Source organism: Macaca nemestrina, chromosome 7 (assembly GCF_043159975.1).
Source record: "Macaca nemestrina isolate mMacNem1 chromosome 7, mMacNem.hap1, whole genome shotgun sequence".
Lineage (NCBI taxonomy): Eukaryota > Metazoa > Chordata > Mammalia > Primates > Cercopithecidae > Macaca > Macaca nemestrina.
In genome coordinates this window covers 33,328,580-33,347,922 of record NC_092131.1, presented here as the reverse complement: position 1 = coordinate 33,347,922, position 19,343 = coordinate 33,328,580, and the positions used below count along the sequence as shown (strand labels likewise).

The window sequence follows — 19,343 nt, the reverse complement described above, 5'->3', positions numbered from 1 at the left end:
ACCACTGCCACTTTTCTGAACTTGACCCTGACAAAGAGCTCTCCAGTCTGGTCAGGATGGACACTCCAAGTGTTCTTTCTTGGTGGTTTGTTATCATTGTTATGTTATTGCTGCTGTCAGTTTTTTTCTCTAATTGGTGCTCATAGCTCATGGCACCAAGATCCCAGGGTTCAAATCCCGTAAGGGCCAGTGGGGTAGTTTTGCAGAGAAGAAAACCAAATAAACAAACCATGCATTCCCTAATCACAGACAGGACCTGGCTGTACAGAGGAGAGGGGGTGGGACTGGGCCAGACAGATGTCAGTTCTGCCTCTTACTAGCAGCACGGCCTTGAGCAAGTCACTTAGCTCCCCTGAGCCTCAGAATCCTCATCACTGAAACAGAATAGCAATACTCACCTCATAGCGTTGGTGTGAAGATGAAGATAAGTGAGACTGTGCAATTATTTCACAAATACAAGTGAATGGTCAAAGTAGGAACATATGCCAGAATTTTTAAATTGCAGGAACAAGGAAGAAAAAAGGAGTTAGCTACAGTTTGGACTAAACACATCTCCCCAAGCAAATAAGAAAATGTGACTGCACCACTTAAAATTCTTCTTTAAGGGAAATAGACTCCAGAAAAAAATGTGATTGCTGTCCAAGTGTCCTTATAGATAAACAGGGCCAAGTGTCTAACCTGGTGTCAACACATTTTTAACAACCGGAGTCCTGTGAGCCCAATTCATTGTCACCTACTGCTGTTAATGGGGATTGGGGGTTAAATGACAGAAATCAAAAAGTCCTGCATTCTGTGAGGCTCATAGTGGAGTAAAGGAGGATGCTCCCAGTTTTTTTTTTTTTTTTTTATAGGTCCTGCCTCTTATTCCTAAAGCATCCATATAAGGAGGTTGATATCTCCCTTTATAAGTCCCAGCCTAATCCTCAGAGGTGAGAAGCGAGAGAGGCTGTCACTGTGTGGAGGGCTGCAGGTTCTTGGCTCAGCTCTGGCTCCCTGGTGGTCTCCAGCTGGTTGTCACTGCCATCGCCATGTAGAAGGGCACAGGCAGCTAGGATGGAGTGGAGACTGTGAGCTGTGGAGTTTGTAAACCCCATTGTCTAGCCTTATATTATCTTTGCACTCATTTCCTTTAAGCAAATTGCAAGCCTTTAGCCAAATCCTGTTTGCAAGTTCCTTCCTAGTCTCAGGTTGTAGGACATCAAGAGAATGGTGTGGTGCCATGTTTGCCCCAGGCTGGTCCAAAGAAGCAGTATTCCCCCAGTTAAGGACAGTAGAGATTTGATAACAGAACATCGCAAGAGTCTCAATGAGAAGGTGACCACAGCCCCCAGGAGAGGCTCCATCTACTAACAGCCTTGGAAGAACCGCTGCAATTTCATCAAAGGACAGAGGTTTCCAAACTCACCAGCACAAGAATGGAACTTGCTATCTTTCTGGGATTGTTCCAGGGAAGTCCTGGCCAAGCCTCCACAATGGACCAAAATAGTCATCTCTAGACTTCAGGATTTCATGAATCCGTAAAATTTTGGAACAAATTTGGGGGAACAACATAAAGTTGCTAACTTTTTATTTAGGTTGCTAAGACTTTCAGACACACACACACAAAACTGTCAATCATTACCACCATAATTTCATGAAAGAAAAGACATTTCAGAGCCAAAAGAGAAATGTTTGAATAAGCCTAACTTCATGGAAATCTCACCAAATGACTTTATTTTCTTCATTTGTTTGTGGACCATGAAATCCCCATCACAGGCCAGCACAGAGCCAAGAGACAGCCACCAGTTCCACCACAGTCTGCTCTCACCTGTGGACTCTGGGCTTTTCAACCAAGATGAGGAAAAATTATCATCCCAGTGAGTGGGGTTTTCAGGCTCACATGAAAGTTGCCTGGGCAGTTTGTGCCCATAATGATGCCACTTATTTAAATGTGCAAGGTATGCCCACACCCTGCCCGACACACTAAGGTTTCCAAATAGCGATGGGAAGACAAGTGGGCGAGGAGCTCTGTGCCCTCCACCCCATTCACCCTCACCCTAGCCTGGCAGCTCTCCTCTATTTACTTCATAAACTGGGCTTCCAAAAATAGTTGGCCCTTCATATCCATGGGTTCTGCATCTGCAGATTCAACCAACTGTGAATGGAAAATATTTGGCGGATAAAAACCCCAAAAATAGCAATCAACAATGAAAAATAATACAAATAAAAATGATATGACAACTATTTACTTAGCATTTGCACTGTATTAGGTATTACAAGTAATCTAGAGATGATTTAAAGTACATGGGAGCATGTGTGTAGGTTATATGCAAACATTATGTCATTTTATATCAGGGACTTTAACATCCATGAATTTTGGTATTCACGGGGGTCCTGGAACAAATCCCCTGTGGATACTGAGGGATGACTGTATTATTGTTTGGAAAGGGTCTTGCTGCTAAAAGAAAGTTTAAGAGTGTTGTTAAAGATGCAGAGAATATGCCTGTAATCCCAGTACTTTAGGATGCTGAGACAGGCGGATCACTTGAGGTCAGGAGTTCGAGATCAGTCTGGCCAACATGGTGAAACCCCATCTCTACTAAAAATACAAAAATTAGCCAGGCGTGTTGGTGGGCACCTGTAGTCTCAGCTACTCGGGAGGGTAAGGCAGAAGAATCACTTGAACCTGGGAGGCGGAGGTTGCAGTGAGCCGAGATCTTGCCATTGTACTCCAGCCTGGGCGACAGAGCAAGACCCCCTCTCAAAAAAAAAAAAAAAAAAAAAAAAAGATACATAGAATAGTTGTAATTATCATTATGAACATGAAGCCAGGCATTTTATATACATCATCTTATCTATGTTATTTTAGTGAATAAAAAAACTAAGTTGCAGAATATACAGATAGTATGCTTCCAGTTTTGTGTTTTAAGAAACTTTTCTCTCTCTCTTCCCCTACAGATGTTTATGTAAGCATAGGAAAGGACCAGAAGATCTGTAAATAGTGGCTACTCTTTAAGAATGAGAGTGTTGGGGGGATGGGGGAGGGATAGCATTAGGAGATATACCTAATGTAAATGACGAGTTAATGGGTGTAGCACACCAACATGGCACATGTATACTTATGTAACAAACCTGCACGTTGTGCACATGTATCCTAGAACATAAAGTATAATTTAAAAAAAAAAGGAAAAATTTGCTTGCAAATTCTGGGGTTGATACCCGACAACGACAGCTTTACTTTTTATGCATTAAAAAACACACATAATCAGTTTTTCCTAAAGTTTGCAAAAAACCATGAACTTTGGAATCAAATAGATCTAAATTTAATCCTGGCTTTACCATTTATTATTTGGGAATCAATGAGAAAGATACCTTTCAAGTCTGAATTATTATTTATCAAATGATGGAGGAATAAAACTGCTGTTCCTGTTGTGATCATAACCTGAAATAATGTAAATCTTCGATGTGTAAAGTCTGGCACAAAATAGACACAAAGTAAATGTTAATTTCCAACTCTGAAAAAAAAAAAAGGAATGAGAGTGTCTGTGTGCACCTCCCATTTTAAACTTTATAATTTCTATATTTTTGAAATTTTTACAATAAATATGCATCACATGGAATAAATATGTATTTGTTTTGTAATCAAAATAAATCTCTATCCTTCCCACAACATCATTTTATAGATAAGGAAACTGAGGCTCAGAAAAAGCATGGTAAACGTGTCCACATAACTAGGAGCCACGATGGACTGTGTTAGCGAGCAGAGGTACAGGAGTTCAGACAGAATACAGACCAGATCTAGGAGAAGGATCCAGGGAACTTCAGGGATAGGTAGGATTTTAACAGCCCCAAAATGAGGAGGCAGACATTCCAGATTAGAAAAACAACAAAGAGCCAGTCGCGGTGGCTCACGCCTGTAATCTCAGCACTTTGGGAGGCCGAGGCGGGTGGATCACCTGAGGTCAGGAGTTTGAGACCAGCCTGGCCAACATGCTGAAACGCTGTCTCTACTAAAAATACAAAAATTAGCTGGGCACGATGGCGGGGCACCTGTAATCCCAGCTATTTGGGAGGCTGAGGCAGGAGAATTACTTGAACCTGGGAGGTGGAGGTTGCAGTGAACCGAGATCGCACCACTGCACTCCAGCCTGGGCGACAAGAGTGGGACTCCATTTCAAAAAAAAAAAGAAAGAAAGAAAAATAACATAAGAAATGCATGGAGGTGGGAAGCACAAGCCATGTTTGAAGAATAAGGAGCACCATTTGGATAAAGCACAGATTACAGGGGAGAGCGGGGACGGGAAATCATTTCCATTCAATGCCTATCAGGTGGCAGGTATCATGCTAAGTGTTTTAGCTAATATATCATTTACTTGTCCAAACAATTCTATGATCAAAAACCCCTGCTTGGCCAAAACCACCTTACAGTAAAACGACAAATGACATGGTGGGAAAAATATGTGCAACTCGTATCATAGAGAAAAGACGAATCTCCGTACCTAGAAACTAGAAACAGAAATGACAGAGACCAACAGTCTTAAAAGAAAAATCAGCAAAGAATATGAACAGGTCACAGAAAAAAAAGAATACAAACATTTCTTGAACCCAGAAAAATATGCTTAACCTTTCTCCTTGTAAGGGATGTGCAAATGAAAACTATGCTGAGGTAGCATTTTTTAATCCACCAAATTAGAAAAAAAAAACCCAAAAGTTTAATAACATACTCATTTGTGAGACTATGCAGAAACAGACACTCTCAGATGCTGCTGGCAGGAATGTAAACTGATAGGACCCTTCTGGAAAGCAATTTGGCAATGTCTATCCACATCCCATTGCATCCGCACTTTGACCCTGCCACTCCACCTCCAAGACTATCCGGCAGATAAACTTTCTGTGGTAGGTGTTGCTGCCCTGCCCAGGTCCCCTTTCTGGCTCCTGTATCTGCAAGTGTAGTGGCTAAAGGCTTACACCTGTGATTTCTTCTGAGTCATGCTCTTGGCTGATGGGAACCACCTGAGAAGCTCCTCCCACCACCAGGACCACACAGCCAATGACTGCCTGAAAGGGAAGTTCAAAAGCCTGGGCCACCAGGCCTCAAGGAGAAACAACTTTGTAAGCTCTATCCTCAATCAGGCCAAAGCTTGATTTACCTGGGACCACATCTTTACTTGGCTCTCTCCCCTTTCCCACACTGCTTTCTTCTCTCCTTTCTCATCTCCCCCCCTCCCCCACCCGACAAAATCACACACACCCGAATCCCACCTCTAGGGGACCCGACCTAAGACACTTGTAAATGCCCAAAATGATATATGAACAAGACTATTTATAGAAGCACCATTTTGTAATAGCAAAATAGTTTGTACAGAATCAAAACAACTTAAGTGTCCTTCAGTAGGGGACTGGTTAAACAAACAAGGATCTGCCCGCAGAATGGGGTAATAGGCCCTGGAAACACAGCGGCAACTCCTTTACATCAATAAGTTAAGCTTTCCAAGGTATACTGAAAAGTTAAAACACAACAGCCCAATCCCACCACTGACTGTTTTTGTACAGACTATGACCTAACAATGGTTTTCACATGTTTAAATGGCTGAAAAAAATCAAAAGAAGAATAATACCTCAAGACATGAGAAAACGATATGAAATTCAAATTTAAGCATCTGTAAAGTTTTACTGGAACACAGCTGCCCTCCTTGTCTGTGACTGGTTTTGCTCTCCAATGGCACTGCTGAGTAGTTGCAGAAACCATATGTCATAGAAAATCTAAAATATTTACTGTCTGGCCATTTATGGAAGTGTACTGGCTCCTGGTGTAGGGCATGTGAACTTCTGTGTAACATACAGAAAATAAGGATATATGTTGCAGTTATTTGCATATTCATAAAGCAACATTGGAAGGATATCCTGGAATATTAATAACAGTGGTTACCTATGTATGTGGCAGGGTGGAGAGCAGGGAGTGGGAAGTGGGTGGGTAGGGAATAAACTGGTGCTATATATATACATATATATATATATATATATATATATTTTTTTTTTTTTTGAGACGGTTGCCCAGGCTGGAGTTACCCATCTGGAGTTGTCTTGCTCTGTTGCCCAGGCTGGAGTGCAGTGATGCAGTCTCAGCTCACTGCAACCTCTGCCTCCCAGGTTCAAGCAATTCTTCTGCCTCAGCCTCCTGAGTAGCTGGGACTACAGGCACTCAACACCATGCCCAGTTAATTTTTTTTTTTTTTTTTTTTGGTATTTTTAGTAGAGAAGGGTTTCACCATATTGGCCAGGCTGGTCTCGAACTCCTGACCTCGTGATCCGCCCACCTCGGCCTCCCAAAGTGCTGGGATTACAGGTGTAAGCCACCAGGCCCGGCCAACTGGTGCTATAATTTAATGACACTTTCTCTGCCAATAATTGGCACAGAACGTGGCAATAATGCCCATCACGTGCACCCTCTCACATAGGCCTCTCCATAACCCAAGAGTTAGATACTCATTATCCCCATTTTATCGTCAAGAAAACAGAAGCTATGGGGGTTCTATGCCTTGCAGAAAGTGGCTGAACTCCTAAGTGCTGAGGCCAGGTTACCAAACCAAGTAACTTCACTCTAAATCCACCCATCATTAATCGTTTCTTTATCGCCATTTTACAAATGAGGACATTGAGGCTTTGAGGGATTAAAGAATAGGTCTGTGCCCTTATGGTGGAGGTCTTGAAATATTGGGGGAGGTGTCTGGGCTGCACTGAGTGGGTGAAGGGGAGTGCCCTGAGATTTTGAAGCAGGGAAATGACCTGGTCCAAAGAACAGCTACACTTTTTCACTCATTCAAAGGGCAAGTACTGAGTGCCTGTTACAGGCCATGCACTGACCCCCGGGGATGGCAAAGACTCCAACCTTGGGTGAAGTCTTTAGCACCCTAGCAAAAGTGAGGGGGCACAGGAGAAGCCACATGTTAGCCTCAAGTCACTCATGGTCTTCAAGCAGGCCTAGGACATGTTGAGATGGGCATTTTTAAATGATGATTATTGCGGTGAAAGACCACCCGGTAGAGAATGGACTAAAGAGAGGAGGGCTGGAGGCCAGCTGGAAGGCTTTGGCTGTGGTCTAGACTATCAGTGGCCGAGGAAAGAACCAAGAAGAAGGCATGGATGCAAGGGCTATTTCAGATATAGAGACAGATAATTCCCACCTATGGCTTGGACAAATGGGTGGAGGGAGTTCCAAGAGCCAAGATCTCAACATGAGAAATCCAAGAAGTGAATGATGGCCTCTGTTTTGGATATAATGAGTGCTTGGTACCTCGAGATGGATCTCGAGATGGAAACACCCAGGAGGCAGAACTTGGGAGAGAGTTCTGGGGCTGTAGACACAGTTGGGGCTGGGAGGAGGTTGTAAGAGTAGAGGTGGTGGCTGTAGAGTTAAGAGGGAAGGATGATATTCGAGGAAAGCAGGCAGAACAAACCATGCTTCAGAGTGCCACTGCCTGACTGGGGTGTTAGCTCTGCCAACGTTTTCCAATTTAAAAGGGAAAAATGTATTAGTGAACGGAATGGTCTCAGTTCTAAGTCTTGCTCCCATAAATTCTTCTCCAACCTCTGGCGCCTGCTACCACTTGTCTGCTAGCAAACGATTAAACAAACGAACAAGCCGTAAATTAATATTAACGGAAAAATGTGGCAACAGCTTATCATACTTCATCCCACAGTTTGCTCTTTTCACGGACACATGTGTGTGCCTATAGCGGGTTTTTTTTTTTTTTTTCCATACATAGACGATCGTCATAGTTTCTGCTAATAAAACTGTTCCCAGCTCTAATCATGGAATTAAGTGTATTGATATTTCGTGGTATTCCTTATGACTTCCAGGTGTTCTGACACCTAAACAGTTTGAGAAATGTAAGAGGAAAGAGAGAACAAAGAAGGGCAGAGGGAACCTAGGGAACACCAACGCTTTAGGGGCAGATGGAGGGAGAGGCTCTGAAGGCATCTGGAGCAGCCAGAGGAGGAGGAAGGATGGAGGAGAAATCTCCAAGAGAGGAAGGCGTTCCCAGAACTCTCTCTGCTGCCAGCCAAAGCACAGAGGCTGCTCCTTCCTGCGGCTGCAGGTGCAGCTCACTGCAGCTTAACATGTCCTGTGTTTCCCTGGTGGCTCGGTCTCCCCTGAGGATTCGGGTGCTGGCAAGGCAGGGGAAAGACCTTGCAGAGCTCTGCTCCTTTCTCCTCCTGGCTGGCCAGGCAAGCCCTTGGCTGCCGAACCCCCAGGGACCTAAGCTAGAGAGACAAGTAGGGACAGCACGTTCAACAGGCCCAGTGCCTAGATGGGAATCTGTACCTTCCTGTTGCCTGGCACGCTGATAGAGCATCGTCAACATTCCCTGGTGCCTATTCTAAAGGGTCGAGAGCCAGCCCTTTCCCCAGTATCCCCGAGGTGTCTCAAGATCACTCCTGCTGCTGTGTCTGCTGGGCCCACCCACCCAACCTCTTTGCCCTCACCAGTCAGCTTCAGGCACCCCACTCACCCCACCTGGCTGCCATGAGTCACATCCCCACTGCTCTGAGGCTCTGGGCCTCTAGCTCTTCCTACAGCCACACCTAGGTCTGAAAGGACTGGATCCCCCAGCACATAGACTCCAGGGGATGCCCCTGCCAGGCTGTGGATGGAGAGGAGGTAGAGCCCTGGGGCAGTCTCTCCTGCCCAGACTGCACCTTGCCCTGCTTCCCAGCCAGCTCAAGGGAACACAGCATTCCTGTTTCAGGCAGGGAGATGGAGGGAGGTGTGAGCTCTGTGTGTCTGGGGGAATGTCAGGGAGGGGCACCCAGCCCTTGCCTGCGGCCTGTCCCCCCCTCAAGGGCAGCCCTGAAGTAGGTGCCACCTCAGTTTCTAAAGGGTCCAGAGACTCCTGGAGCCACACCCCGCCCTCCACCCTCCAGTCCCTCATGTGTTGGTCCCACTGTGAACCCTTGTCCATGGAGCAGCCAGCCTTTAGGCTGCCAGGCCCCGGCCCCTCGAGATCCTGTGTGGCCTTTGTTCCCTCCTGGCAGGGTAAGGGAGCCGGGCAAGAGAGCCAGAGCAGGCTGCCTGGGCAATGGGCTCACACCCGGGCCACCTCAGGGGCAGAGGTGGGGTGTGGGTGGCCCCGAGGGGTTCTCAGAGCTCCAGGAAATGCCCCTCATTTTGTCTCTAGCTTGCCCATGCGTCCAGCTGCTGGGGCAATAGCCCTCTTCTTCCCACCAGGAAAAAGAGCCCCTCTAAGTGCTTCCCTGCCTCCTTCTGGGCCCAGCTGGGCCACCCAAAGGGTTGCAGCTCGGCGGGGGACACAGACCCCCAGGAGGGAAGGGACTGGGCCTTACCCTCTTCATATCTTCCATGGAGTCACAGCTCTGGGCACACAGCTGCTGCCCTGAAAATATTTGTCACACTCAACTTCAGACTTCTCCATGGCTTCTCCCAGTCCTCCTGCCTCACTGGAACCATCTCCCCAGCCCTAGCTGGGCCCCATTCCTCAGCCAGCCAGGGCCAGCAGGCAGTCTGAGGCCTCTGGCTCCGAGTTCCCTCGGGAAGGCTTGTCAGCACACAGTGAACCTGGATTTCATGAATTCGTCCTTCAACCACTGCCAAGGTGCACAGTCCCATCAGGCACTATGCAAAGGGCATCCTGCCCACCAAGAGCTTATCACCCAGACTGGGAGGCAGGGGGTAGGGAGAGGCCTAGCATACCTGGTGCCTTCGTACAAATCACAAGAGGCCTCTCTGGGCAGCCAGTTTACAGAAGTCGCCCTACTTCCTTCAGGCTGATGTAGCATGGTCCCGGTGCTGGGTGAGCAGAACACAGGCTAGATTTTGGCACCAGGGTCCATCTCCTGGCTGGCACCCTTGTGCAGGACACAGCAGGCACACTATATGCAGTAGCCCCGGGCCAAGCCCCTACACGTGATCATTTCATAACAATCCAAGAGCAGAGAAGGAGGAGATGGGCAGGAGCCACGAGTCTTATGGCCAGGTAAGCTGTCCAGCCAGCATGTTCTAGCACAGCCGTGGGGCTGGCATACTGGGGAAGGCTTTCCAGAGGGCGGGAGACATGAGCCAGAGGAAGGGGTGGGGAGCGCAGAGAGAGCCACAAGCATAAAGGGACATATTCAGGAATGTGCTGGCATGGTGTTTGGGGATAACCAGGCCTGTCTGATTAAAGAGAATAGGAAGAGTCAAGGGTGAGAAGAATAATAGCCAAAGTTACATAGTGCTAATCACATGCCAGGCACTGTGCTAAGCACTTTTATATCTATTAATTCAGTTAACCACCATTACAATTAGGAAGTAGGTATTATTATTATCCCCTTTTTCCGGATGAAGCATAAAGAAGCTAGGTAACTTACCTAAGGTCACATAGTCAATGACTAGGAATCAAACACAGGCATTCTGCAGATATTCTAGTTCCGGAGCCTATATCACAAACCTCTGCACCATATCGCTGCTTGAGTACTGTACTTTGGGACTGAGTATAGAAGTCCAACAGTCTGGGCCTCATCCTATGAACCTCACGCATGAAAAGGAAGCCTTGAAAAAAATGTTTTCACCAGAAAGTAACAAGGTTAAAAATGGTCATCAAAAACTCCCCCTGGAGGCCCCCTACCTATCCCTATTACCTACACTGCCCAGGGATGCTCCCCTCCCTGTCACCTAGAGCACTAGCAAAAGCCTTCCCAGGGGCTGGGTGTGCTTTAGCTGCTTGAGCATGTCAAACCGCTGGATGTGAGCTCTTAGAGGCAAGGCATGGGTCCAAGTCATCTAGTACTCCTTGTGCCTGGAATGAAGATAGAGATAGAGGGAAAGAGAGAAGGAGAGAAGGAGAGAAGGAAGGAAGGAAGGCCAGCTGAGTCCTAACAAAATCCTTGTCAGTTGCTTGACTCAGAGAATATCCCTCTCTTGAGCATCCTTTCTTCCAACTGGCCTGAAAAATCCATCCAGGACACATAGAATGAATGGAAGAACAATTAATAGGGAGTATGAGATTCACACAGGAGAAGGTTATTTATTCCTGACTTACTACTTGGAATGTGTTATGGGATCTAATTGCAGGAGACCCCCTCTTAGCACAGGTTCCTTGGGTGGGCAGACACCGGGAATGTTGAACCAAAAGACTAAAGTTTTGTACAGACATACTGCTGGAGTCCAGATCAAGGCCTGGGTCTCCCCTGGCTATTAGAACAGGGCATCTGCTCATGCCAAAAGGGGGTTACTCCTCCCAGGTCCAACGACAGAAGCCAGCTGTGCTGAGGGGCAGAGATCAGACTGTAATGAGATTTGTCCACTGGTGTCTCCTCCTTTGGGTATCTGCTGGGGGTCAGAGTCCTCCCCACACAATCTGCCTTGATGAAATAATTGCTATACTTACTAAACACGGTCTGAGCACTAGGCACCAAACACACATGACCTTATAAAGGTCCCCTAATGAGAACCTAAGACATAGGTGTCTCTGCCCTATTATTACGTATGAGAAATTTGCGGCATGGAGGAGGAAGGTAGCTGGCCCAATCTCATGTATCTCATGAATGGCAAAACCCACAATCCTAAAGCTCAGGACTGCCAGGTTCTAAAGCTCATCTCACCCCTCCCATCACTGCAGCCAAACTCCCTCCACAAGCTGCCATGGTGATACTGCATGATCTACAAAGAAGTGTATGAAAACCAGAAGTGGCTGGAGAGCTGCCGCCGTGAAAAGGGAATGAAAATGCAAGGCAGGGCCTAAGGACCTGGCAAGTGCTACAGGAGACTGGAGGAGGGGCTGGAGGAAGGGGAGGAGAGACATCTAGACTGAGGGGCTTGAGCTAGGACCCTTTCCCAAAGCCACAGCAAACCTGGTATACAGACATCTCGCCACCACTAACTTGGCTATGAGATGCTCACCTCCCAAACCCTTGAGTTCCCAGCTCATGGCCTTTGGGACCCTTCCACCCTCCATGATGCACCCCCACACATGCACATGCACAAGCTTAGCAGGTCTGGCTTATTAAACAGCAAACACAGGCCTGACTCCAGATGTGTTTACCCCACTCGTGGGCCTGCCCCCACAAGCCCATTGTAGACTAAGGCAGCTGGGGACCTGGGTCAAATATACACTTTCAGGAGCTGGCCGAAGTCCCAGCCTGCCCTTTCCGCTCTCATGGGGCTGGAAATTTACCCCGGGGCCATAAACAAAAGGAGATTTCTATGGGAACTAGGGCCCCAACCTGGGAAGCTTTCCTTCAGCAATCTAGCAGCCCAAACCTGTCAACCTATGATGTGCCAGACCTCTACTAAGGCATTTTATTTTTTTATTTACTTGATTAGTACAGCAACCCTACGATGCAGGAACCAGTGTCCCCATTTTACAGAAGAGAAAACTGAAGCACAGGGAGCCTGGTAACCTGCCCGGGGTCATCCCCAGCAGGGAAGCGCTGGGCCAGGGTATGCAGGCTGAGCTCCGTCTGCCTCTGGGGGATGAGATTCCCTTCCCCACCCTGCTGCTCACCCTTGGCTGTGACCAGAAACCTCGCCAGGTCTGGAAACACCTTCAAGTGCTCTGGGCAAACTCTCAAAGTTTCTGATGACCACTGCTGCGTTTCCGAAAGGCTCAGATAACCCCCGAGGCAGGGGACAAGTAAGAGTAGGTGTCGACTGGGCACAGTGGCTCAGGCCTGTAATCCCAGCACTTTGGGAGGCCGAGGTGGGCGGACCACTTGAGGTCAGGAGTTCAATACCAGCCTGGCCAACATGGCGAAACCTCGTCTCTACTAAAAATACAAAAATTAGCTGGGCATCGTGGTACGCACTTGTAATTCCAGTTACTTGGGAGGCTGAGGCGGGAGAATTGTTTGAACCTGGGAGGCAGAGGTTGCAGTGAGCCGAGGTCATGCCACGGCACTCCAACCTGGATGACAGAGCGAGACTCCATCCCCCTCCCTGCCAAAAGAGTGGTGTCATTTACAGAGGACCAAAAAGGTGCCAGATGCACTTATGTGGATTAGTCAATCCTTCTGACAATTCCATAAGGTGGTGATGATAATCCCCAGCCTACAGATGAGAACACTGAGGCTCACAAGATTAAATCACTCGCTCTAGGCTGCACAGCTAAGTGGTGGAGCTGAGATTCAAACCCAGGTTTATTTAAGACATAAATTATCTCACAATTCTGCCCTCATGCGCTACTGCATTTTGCGGAGCCTCTGACCTTGCCCCAAAAACATTAAAAAGGAAAGAAATGTGGAATTAATGTTCTCCCCTGGAAGGGCGTGGCCTGGCTGGGGTCTTGGGAGGATACCGCCAGCCCCCTGCAGATGCAGACTCCCTGACGCGGCCTCTGCTGCGGGCACTCGAGGGTGGACATGTCACATCGTGGGCAGGGCTGAGGCTCCAGGAGGAAAATGCAGCGTAGGCGACATCTGGAAGCAGAAATGTGGTAGCTCCAGAAGTTTTCATCTGTAATCTTTGTTTTGCAAGGAATGGGGATTTTTTTTTCTCTTCAAAAAGTACTCCACTTCCTTTTAGACCTTTCACAAATATTTTTTTAGGAGAAATAAGGAGAAAAAAAAAACCCACAGAATGCCCGTCGCAGCTACTCACTTCCACCATGAATCACAGACACAAAACCACAGCTATGTGGCTAGCAAAGGAACTATGTGTTTTCACATTTCATTATTGGGAATCATTTAGCAATCTTCCCTGTGTCATCTGCAGACAGATAGACACAGACAGACGGACACACCCCTCTGGGTCCCAAGCAGCCTTGTACAACACAGTCATCAGATGACTTTGCAGTGAATCCATTTTCCCCTTCTAATCCTTTTCTGGGAAATTATCCTGCCAGGTTTAAATCTTCCCCTTCAGCTCTTCTGCGGAGGTGGGGTGTGTGTGTGTAAGAGTGTGAGAGTGTGTGTTTGTGTGAGTGTGCATGAGAGTGTGTGAGTGTGCATGCGCCATGACAGGGGGAGAAGGAGGAGTGCGGAGACACTGATTCAGTTAATTTCACAAGTGGAAACAAGTGTATGTTTCAGAGTCCCTCCCTTTTTTGAACTGTGATCATACTTTGCTAAAGTTATTTTCACCTGGGAAGCTCACAGTGCCTTTTCTGACAGTGGCAAATTAATTAACTGATGGCAGATTTAAAGATGGAGTAACTGGAAAAACTACTGGACCCATAAATCAGAAACTTCCTTTATATCCTGGACAAGAGGTGAAACCTGATACATATTTGAAAATCTTGAGCTCAAAAGGAGAATTCACGGAGCCTGAAAATATCTCCATTATGACTTTTGAGGCATGTTCTCTCCACAGCTTCCACCCACGCCCCACCACACACACACATATACACACACACACACCCAGAAGGTGACCCTCCCTGAGCGAGCAGCCAGTTCTGTAAAAAGCAGCTGGATGGGGCGAACCTTCCCTGGACCATCTGAAAAACAGCTTTGCCAGTCTTTCCTCTCTTTTCTTGCTTCATTGCTCCCAGCCTCTTCCTTTCAAACAAAAATCCTACAGGATTTAAGACGGCTAGATGCTATGAGCATAGCTACAAGCTTGAAATGTTTATTCTCGCTACTTTTTTAAGTCGGGGTTGGAAACTGCATACATTAGCATTTTAATGAGGCTGAATGCTGCTCCAGGCTCTCACCGACTTCTGTAGTTTTCTGAAAAGACACTGGATACCTTGCCTAACCCAGTACTCTGCAGTTTCCAAGCCAAGCTGGATGTTACCACACTTGCCTATGCTCACATGCCCTGGAGACTGGTTCACACAGCGACTATAATCACAAGTTCTAAAGTCGAGCAGAGCTAGGCTGGAATCCCCCTTACCCTCGGTGTCCTCATTGCAAAGTGGGAGTCATGGGAATACCCTCCTCACAGGGTCATGGCAAGGACTGGCAAATGTGCTGAAGATCTTCCACTCGCCCCTGGATCCCTCTCTATCCCACTCTGGGTCCTGGGAGGTTCCTTTGCCCTCTTGCCTTCTGGTCCAATTCAGTCAGTGGGGAACTCTGGCAGGAGGTCAGAGGGCAGGAGAAGGGTGAGTGGAGGTGCAGATCCTCCCAACTCCCTCGTGACAGGTACTGCAGGTGAGCAGTGGCTACATTCCTACACCAAAGGCCACAGCCCTGTCCACGGCCCTCTCCTATAGCCTGAGCTACCCTGGGTTCTTATGACTGCTGGTCCCTTGCCCCTTTAGGCCTGGAGGGTAAGGGCTTGCCTACGTAGCTACCCTGGGATACTCCACCACTCTTCCTTGTTTTCTCTCGACCCTGCCGATGTTTTTGTAAATACATCGAGTGTGCCATCTCTTTCCTGCTGGAACTCTAACTGACCCAGACAAGACAAAGTATTTGCTATCGAGTACTGAGTTCTTACCTACTGACCTGGCACTTTATCCACTTTCCCTTGTGTTATTCTGACCACAGCCTTGCGTAGCCAGTGTTGGTATCATCAGCCTTTCACACTGAGACTCCGGGAAGTGAAAGAACACACTTGATAGCACGGCTGGGGAGTAACCGAGTCAAGTGGAACCGGGGTCTGTCTGACTCATGGCCCATGCTCTTAGCCACTGTGCCGAGCTGTCCCCAGTATTAAATTAGGTGGTGCCTGCAAACTGCCAGCTTATTCAATAAGGCTCCATCAATGGTGGGTTAGAACAATAACCACACATACAATCGAAAACACCCACAGTCCTAAATGTTACTCTAGCATAACCCTAACCCAACCCTGACCACAACCCTAAGATTAAAACCGCACCCTAATGCTGCACTACTAAAGTTATTCCTCTAATCTTACCCTAACCACCACCGTACTGTTAAATAGAATGTCACCCTAACCACAACCTTAGTGCTAGTCAATCTTAACCCAAACTTCCACCATGGTAACCATAATTCTAAGCACACCACTAAGGCCATGATGAGCTCTGGGGACCCTCTGCGCCCCTCTGCTCCTGGGTGCTGGTCCCTGTGCTATGCCATTTATACTCCACTATTTGGACACAACACAATTGACCAAAAGACATTTGTGCAACATCCATGTCCTGCATGTCACTGAGCTGGTGACTCTAAAGTGGGGACAGCAAGGAGGAAAAGAAAAGGGTAGGAATCTAGCACAATGCCTGAAACATAACAGGGTGCACTAAATCCTACTGATGATGAAGATGGTGATGATGAAGATGATGATGATGAACTGGAAGAGGCAGCTTTTCCCATCACCGAGCTGCAGGCTCTGGGAGGACAGAAGGTGAATAGCTCATATCTCAGAGATTTGTTAAGGGCTGGACCTGGGGCTGGGCTGGGAGGAGTCCTCTCCTGAAACCAAACCCAGGATGCAGTCCATATATTCCTCAGCTCTGGGAGAATACTAAAAAAGGGAGTCATTAGGTTGTCATCAGAGAGTTTGAGATTTCTTGGGCCAGATGTCTGCCTTCAGGCTCAAATGGGAGAAGGGGGAAGGTAGGAGGAAGTGTGTAGAAAGCAGACACCATTTCCCTTGAATCTGCCCAGTGCCCCATGAAGGGAGCGGGAGGGGCCTCCTCCCCTGAGCACTCAGAGGCCTGAGCTGGGCATCCTCACCAACCCAGAGATGTCTGCTCTATGCCCAGCATGAGAAAAGGAAGAGGTTACTGACTTTACCACTCAGAATAAGGAAGGCACACTGGCCCCCACCTTCCTCACAACCTCTCCTGGGACTTCTAGGCTCTGGATCAAAGCATAGCAAGACCGTGTGCCCTGGGCTACATCCGCCCAGAACCAGAGTCTTTTTATCATGAAATAGAAATGTGACCAGCCATGGCCTGCTCAGGGCCTGACCTCCATGGGTCTCAGGTATTTGCGTGGGTTGAAGAGATGCATGTTAACACTACAAAGCCCCAGAGATCCATCTCCCTTTCAGGGGAACCTAGAAGGGACCTCAACAGCCAAACCCAGCTGGAAAGGACTGCCTTGAAGCAACACGCTTTGTAAGGGAAATAGGAGACATCTCTCTCCTTCCCAGAAAGAAGCCAGGTCTAGTATCACCACATATAGCTGCACAGGCTGTGCACTGCACAACTCTTGGGTTACCTGTCACAGAGACTGTAATGTGAAGGACAACCCTTGGTGTTGTGTCCAACAGCTGAAAGGTCCAATGCAGAACAGCAGGCCTCCCTCGTCTGCCTGGCTGGAACACAGTGCTTCAGACCCATCTGGCCACTCCAAGTAGTCTCTGCTGGGCAGGGATGCACTGGGGCTGGCAGAGGTTGAGTACCAAGGGACCCTCCACAAACCTTAGTGTGGCCCATCCACATTTCTAGAACTTACCCTCTGCAACAGCAGGGAGACAGGGCGTGGGTGGTGAAGGAAGTTCTTGGCTGAGACAAAGGTCTCTTCCCATTCTCCTCAAAAAGCACAAGCAGGGCTTCCACACCCTCAGACTTGGGAAAATAAAATCTCTTCCATTGGATCTGGTTGGAGGCCTACAGTGAGCATTCCTTTCTTCCTAGCCCCTCTGAGCCCTCCTTCTTCCAAACCCACAGTCCCAGGGAAGGGGAGTCCTGGGGGCTCTTCTAAGGCCCAAGAGATGGAAGAAACCAGGAGAAGACTCTTTTACAGCTGCCCACAACCCCCTGTCCAGACTCTCAGCACTCCTGAGGGTCTGTCAAGCCCACTCTCGCTGCCCTTGGGGGAGAGGCATTGCCCTCAGTTTGCCTGGCTTCAGACTCCCAGGGCCAAGGGGCACAGGGTGAGGAAGCACCACCCGTTGGGAGGGCTAGGAGAGCCCCTCCATGTTGGTGACATGCTAGGGGATGGCCTGAGCATCAGATCAGAAGGAAATGGCCCTGAGACCATCTCTTTGCTCTAGGAAGCAATAGAAGACGCATTAGGACAGGGATGTCCATTCAGTGGATATTTAGTTAGTGAGGGCCTGCTATATGCTGGGCACCATTCTAGGAGCTTGAGATGTGTCAGTGAACAAAACAAAGATCTCTGCTCTTGAGGAACAGAATAACTGGGAAAAATGGATTATACACAAATGTACTAAATAAGTAAATTTTATGCTATGTTAGAAAGTGGAAAATAGAAAGTACTGTGGAAATAAAAAGTGAGCCAGATGAAAGGACTCTCAAGTTGAGGGCTGAAAATATTAAATGTTGGAAAAATGGGAGACATCTCCCTCTTGGGAAGAAGCCAGGTCTGGGGTCACCACACGCAGCTGCACAGGCTGTACACTGTACAACTCTTGGGGTACCTGTCACAGAGAGTATGATAGGATGGAAGGACATTCCCTGTTGTGTTAAGCTGGACACAACAGGGGATGTCCTTCCCTAAGCTTAAAATTAAAAGATTTCCTTTAATATATTTCCTCAAGGGCCTCATTGAGGAGCTTCTTCCTAAAAGTGGCTTCTGTACATGTAACCGGGCATGAGCGAAGGCCCAGCCCAGTGTCAGGACAGCTAAGAAGTAATAACAAGCATTTGCGAGGCACGTTAGAACCCACAAAGCAATCTTTCCCGCACGCCTTAGTTAATTTTCTCAACATCCCAGTGAGGGGAGAATTAACCCTCTCGCTTTACAGATATAGGGACATTAATGCCTAGTGATGCTAAGTGGCTTGCTCAAGGTCACAAGGCCAGTTAGTAACTAAGAGACCAAAACTGGGTTTACTGATTCCGAGTCTATTCAAAATAGTTTTCAAGGTCCTAAGTGTTGGGGGAATTCCAGAAAAACCCAAGGAGCAATTTTGGGAATCAGAGTTATACAAACAGGTCAGGGAAAAGAAAGAGAAAAGGCTAAAAAAAAAAAAAAAAAAAAAAGAAAGAGAGAGAAGGGCTCAACCCTCAGAGGCCACCAAAAATTTGTAGGGTTGAGTTAACCCCGCAGAGAACAGCACTCAGTGGCCATGAGGAAGTGGGTGACACAGCACAGAAGATGCAGGCTGCTCAGCCCTCTGCAAGCTTGCCAAGGTGTCAGGGACAGCAAAGGTCTGCCCTGGTGAAAGGCTCACATGTTCTTGTCACAACCTTGGAAACAGGCAAAGGGGAGAATGAGCACATTTCACCATCAGGGATGGAAAATGGCCAGGCTGGCTGGAATCCTAGACCATTAGTTTTTTTGTTTTTTTTTTTTCTTGAAACAGAGTCTCACTCTGTTGCCCATGCTGGAGTACGGTGGCGTGATCTCAGCTCACTGCAACCTCTACCTCCTAGGTTCAAGTCATTCTCTTGCCTCAGCCTCCCAAGTAGCTGGGATTACAGATGCGCACCACCAAGCCCAGCTAATTTCTGTATCTTTAGTAGAAACGGGGTTTCCATGTTGGTCAGGCTGGTCTTGCACTCCTGACCTCCAGTGATCCGCCTGCCTCAGCCTCCCAAAGTGCTGGGATT

At 47.7% G+C, this 19,343-nt stretch overlaps 1 protein-coding gene across 4 annotated transcripts in view; it reads right to left on the bottom strand.

The window, feature by feature from the left end:
- The window catches only part of LOC105495791 (latent transforming growth factor beta binding protein 2), a 158,971-nt gene that overhangs the window by 59,498 nt on the left and 80,130 nt on the right, over window positions 1-19,343 (bottom strand). Inside the window, exon 1 of one of the 4 annotated variants that reach the window (XM_011765575.3) lies at window positions 9,692-9,792. The exons of the other annotated variants lie outside the window; for them this stretch is intronic. Within the exon in view, the coding sequence (XP_011763877.2) occupies window positions 9,692-9,777 (86 nt within the window). The 5' untranslated portion in view covers window positions 9,778-9,792. Of the gene's footprint in view, window positions 1-9,691; window positions 9,793-19,343 lie in introns of those variants that run through there. 4 annotated transcript variants of the gene reach the window in all.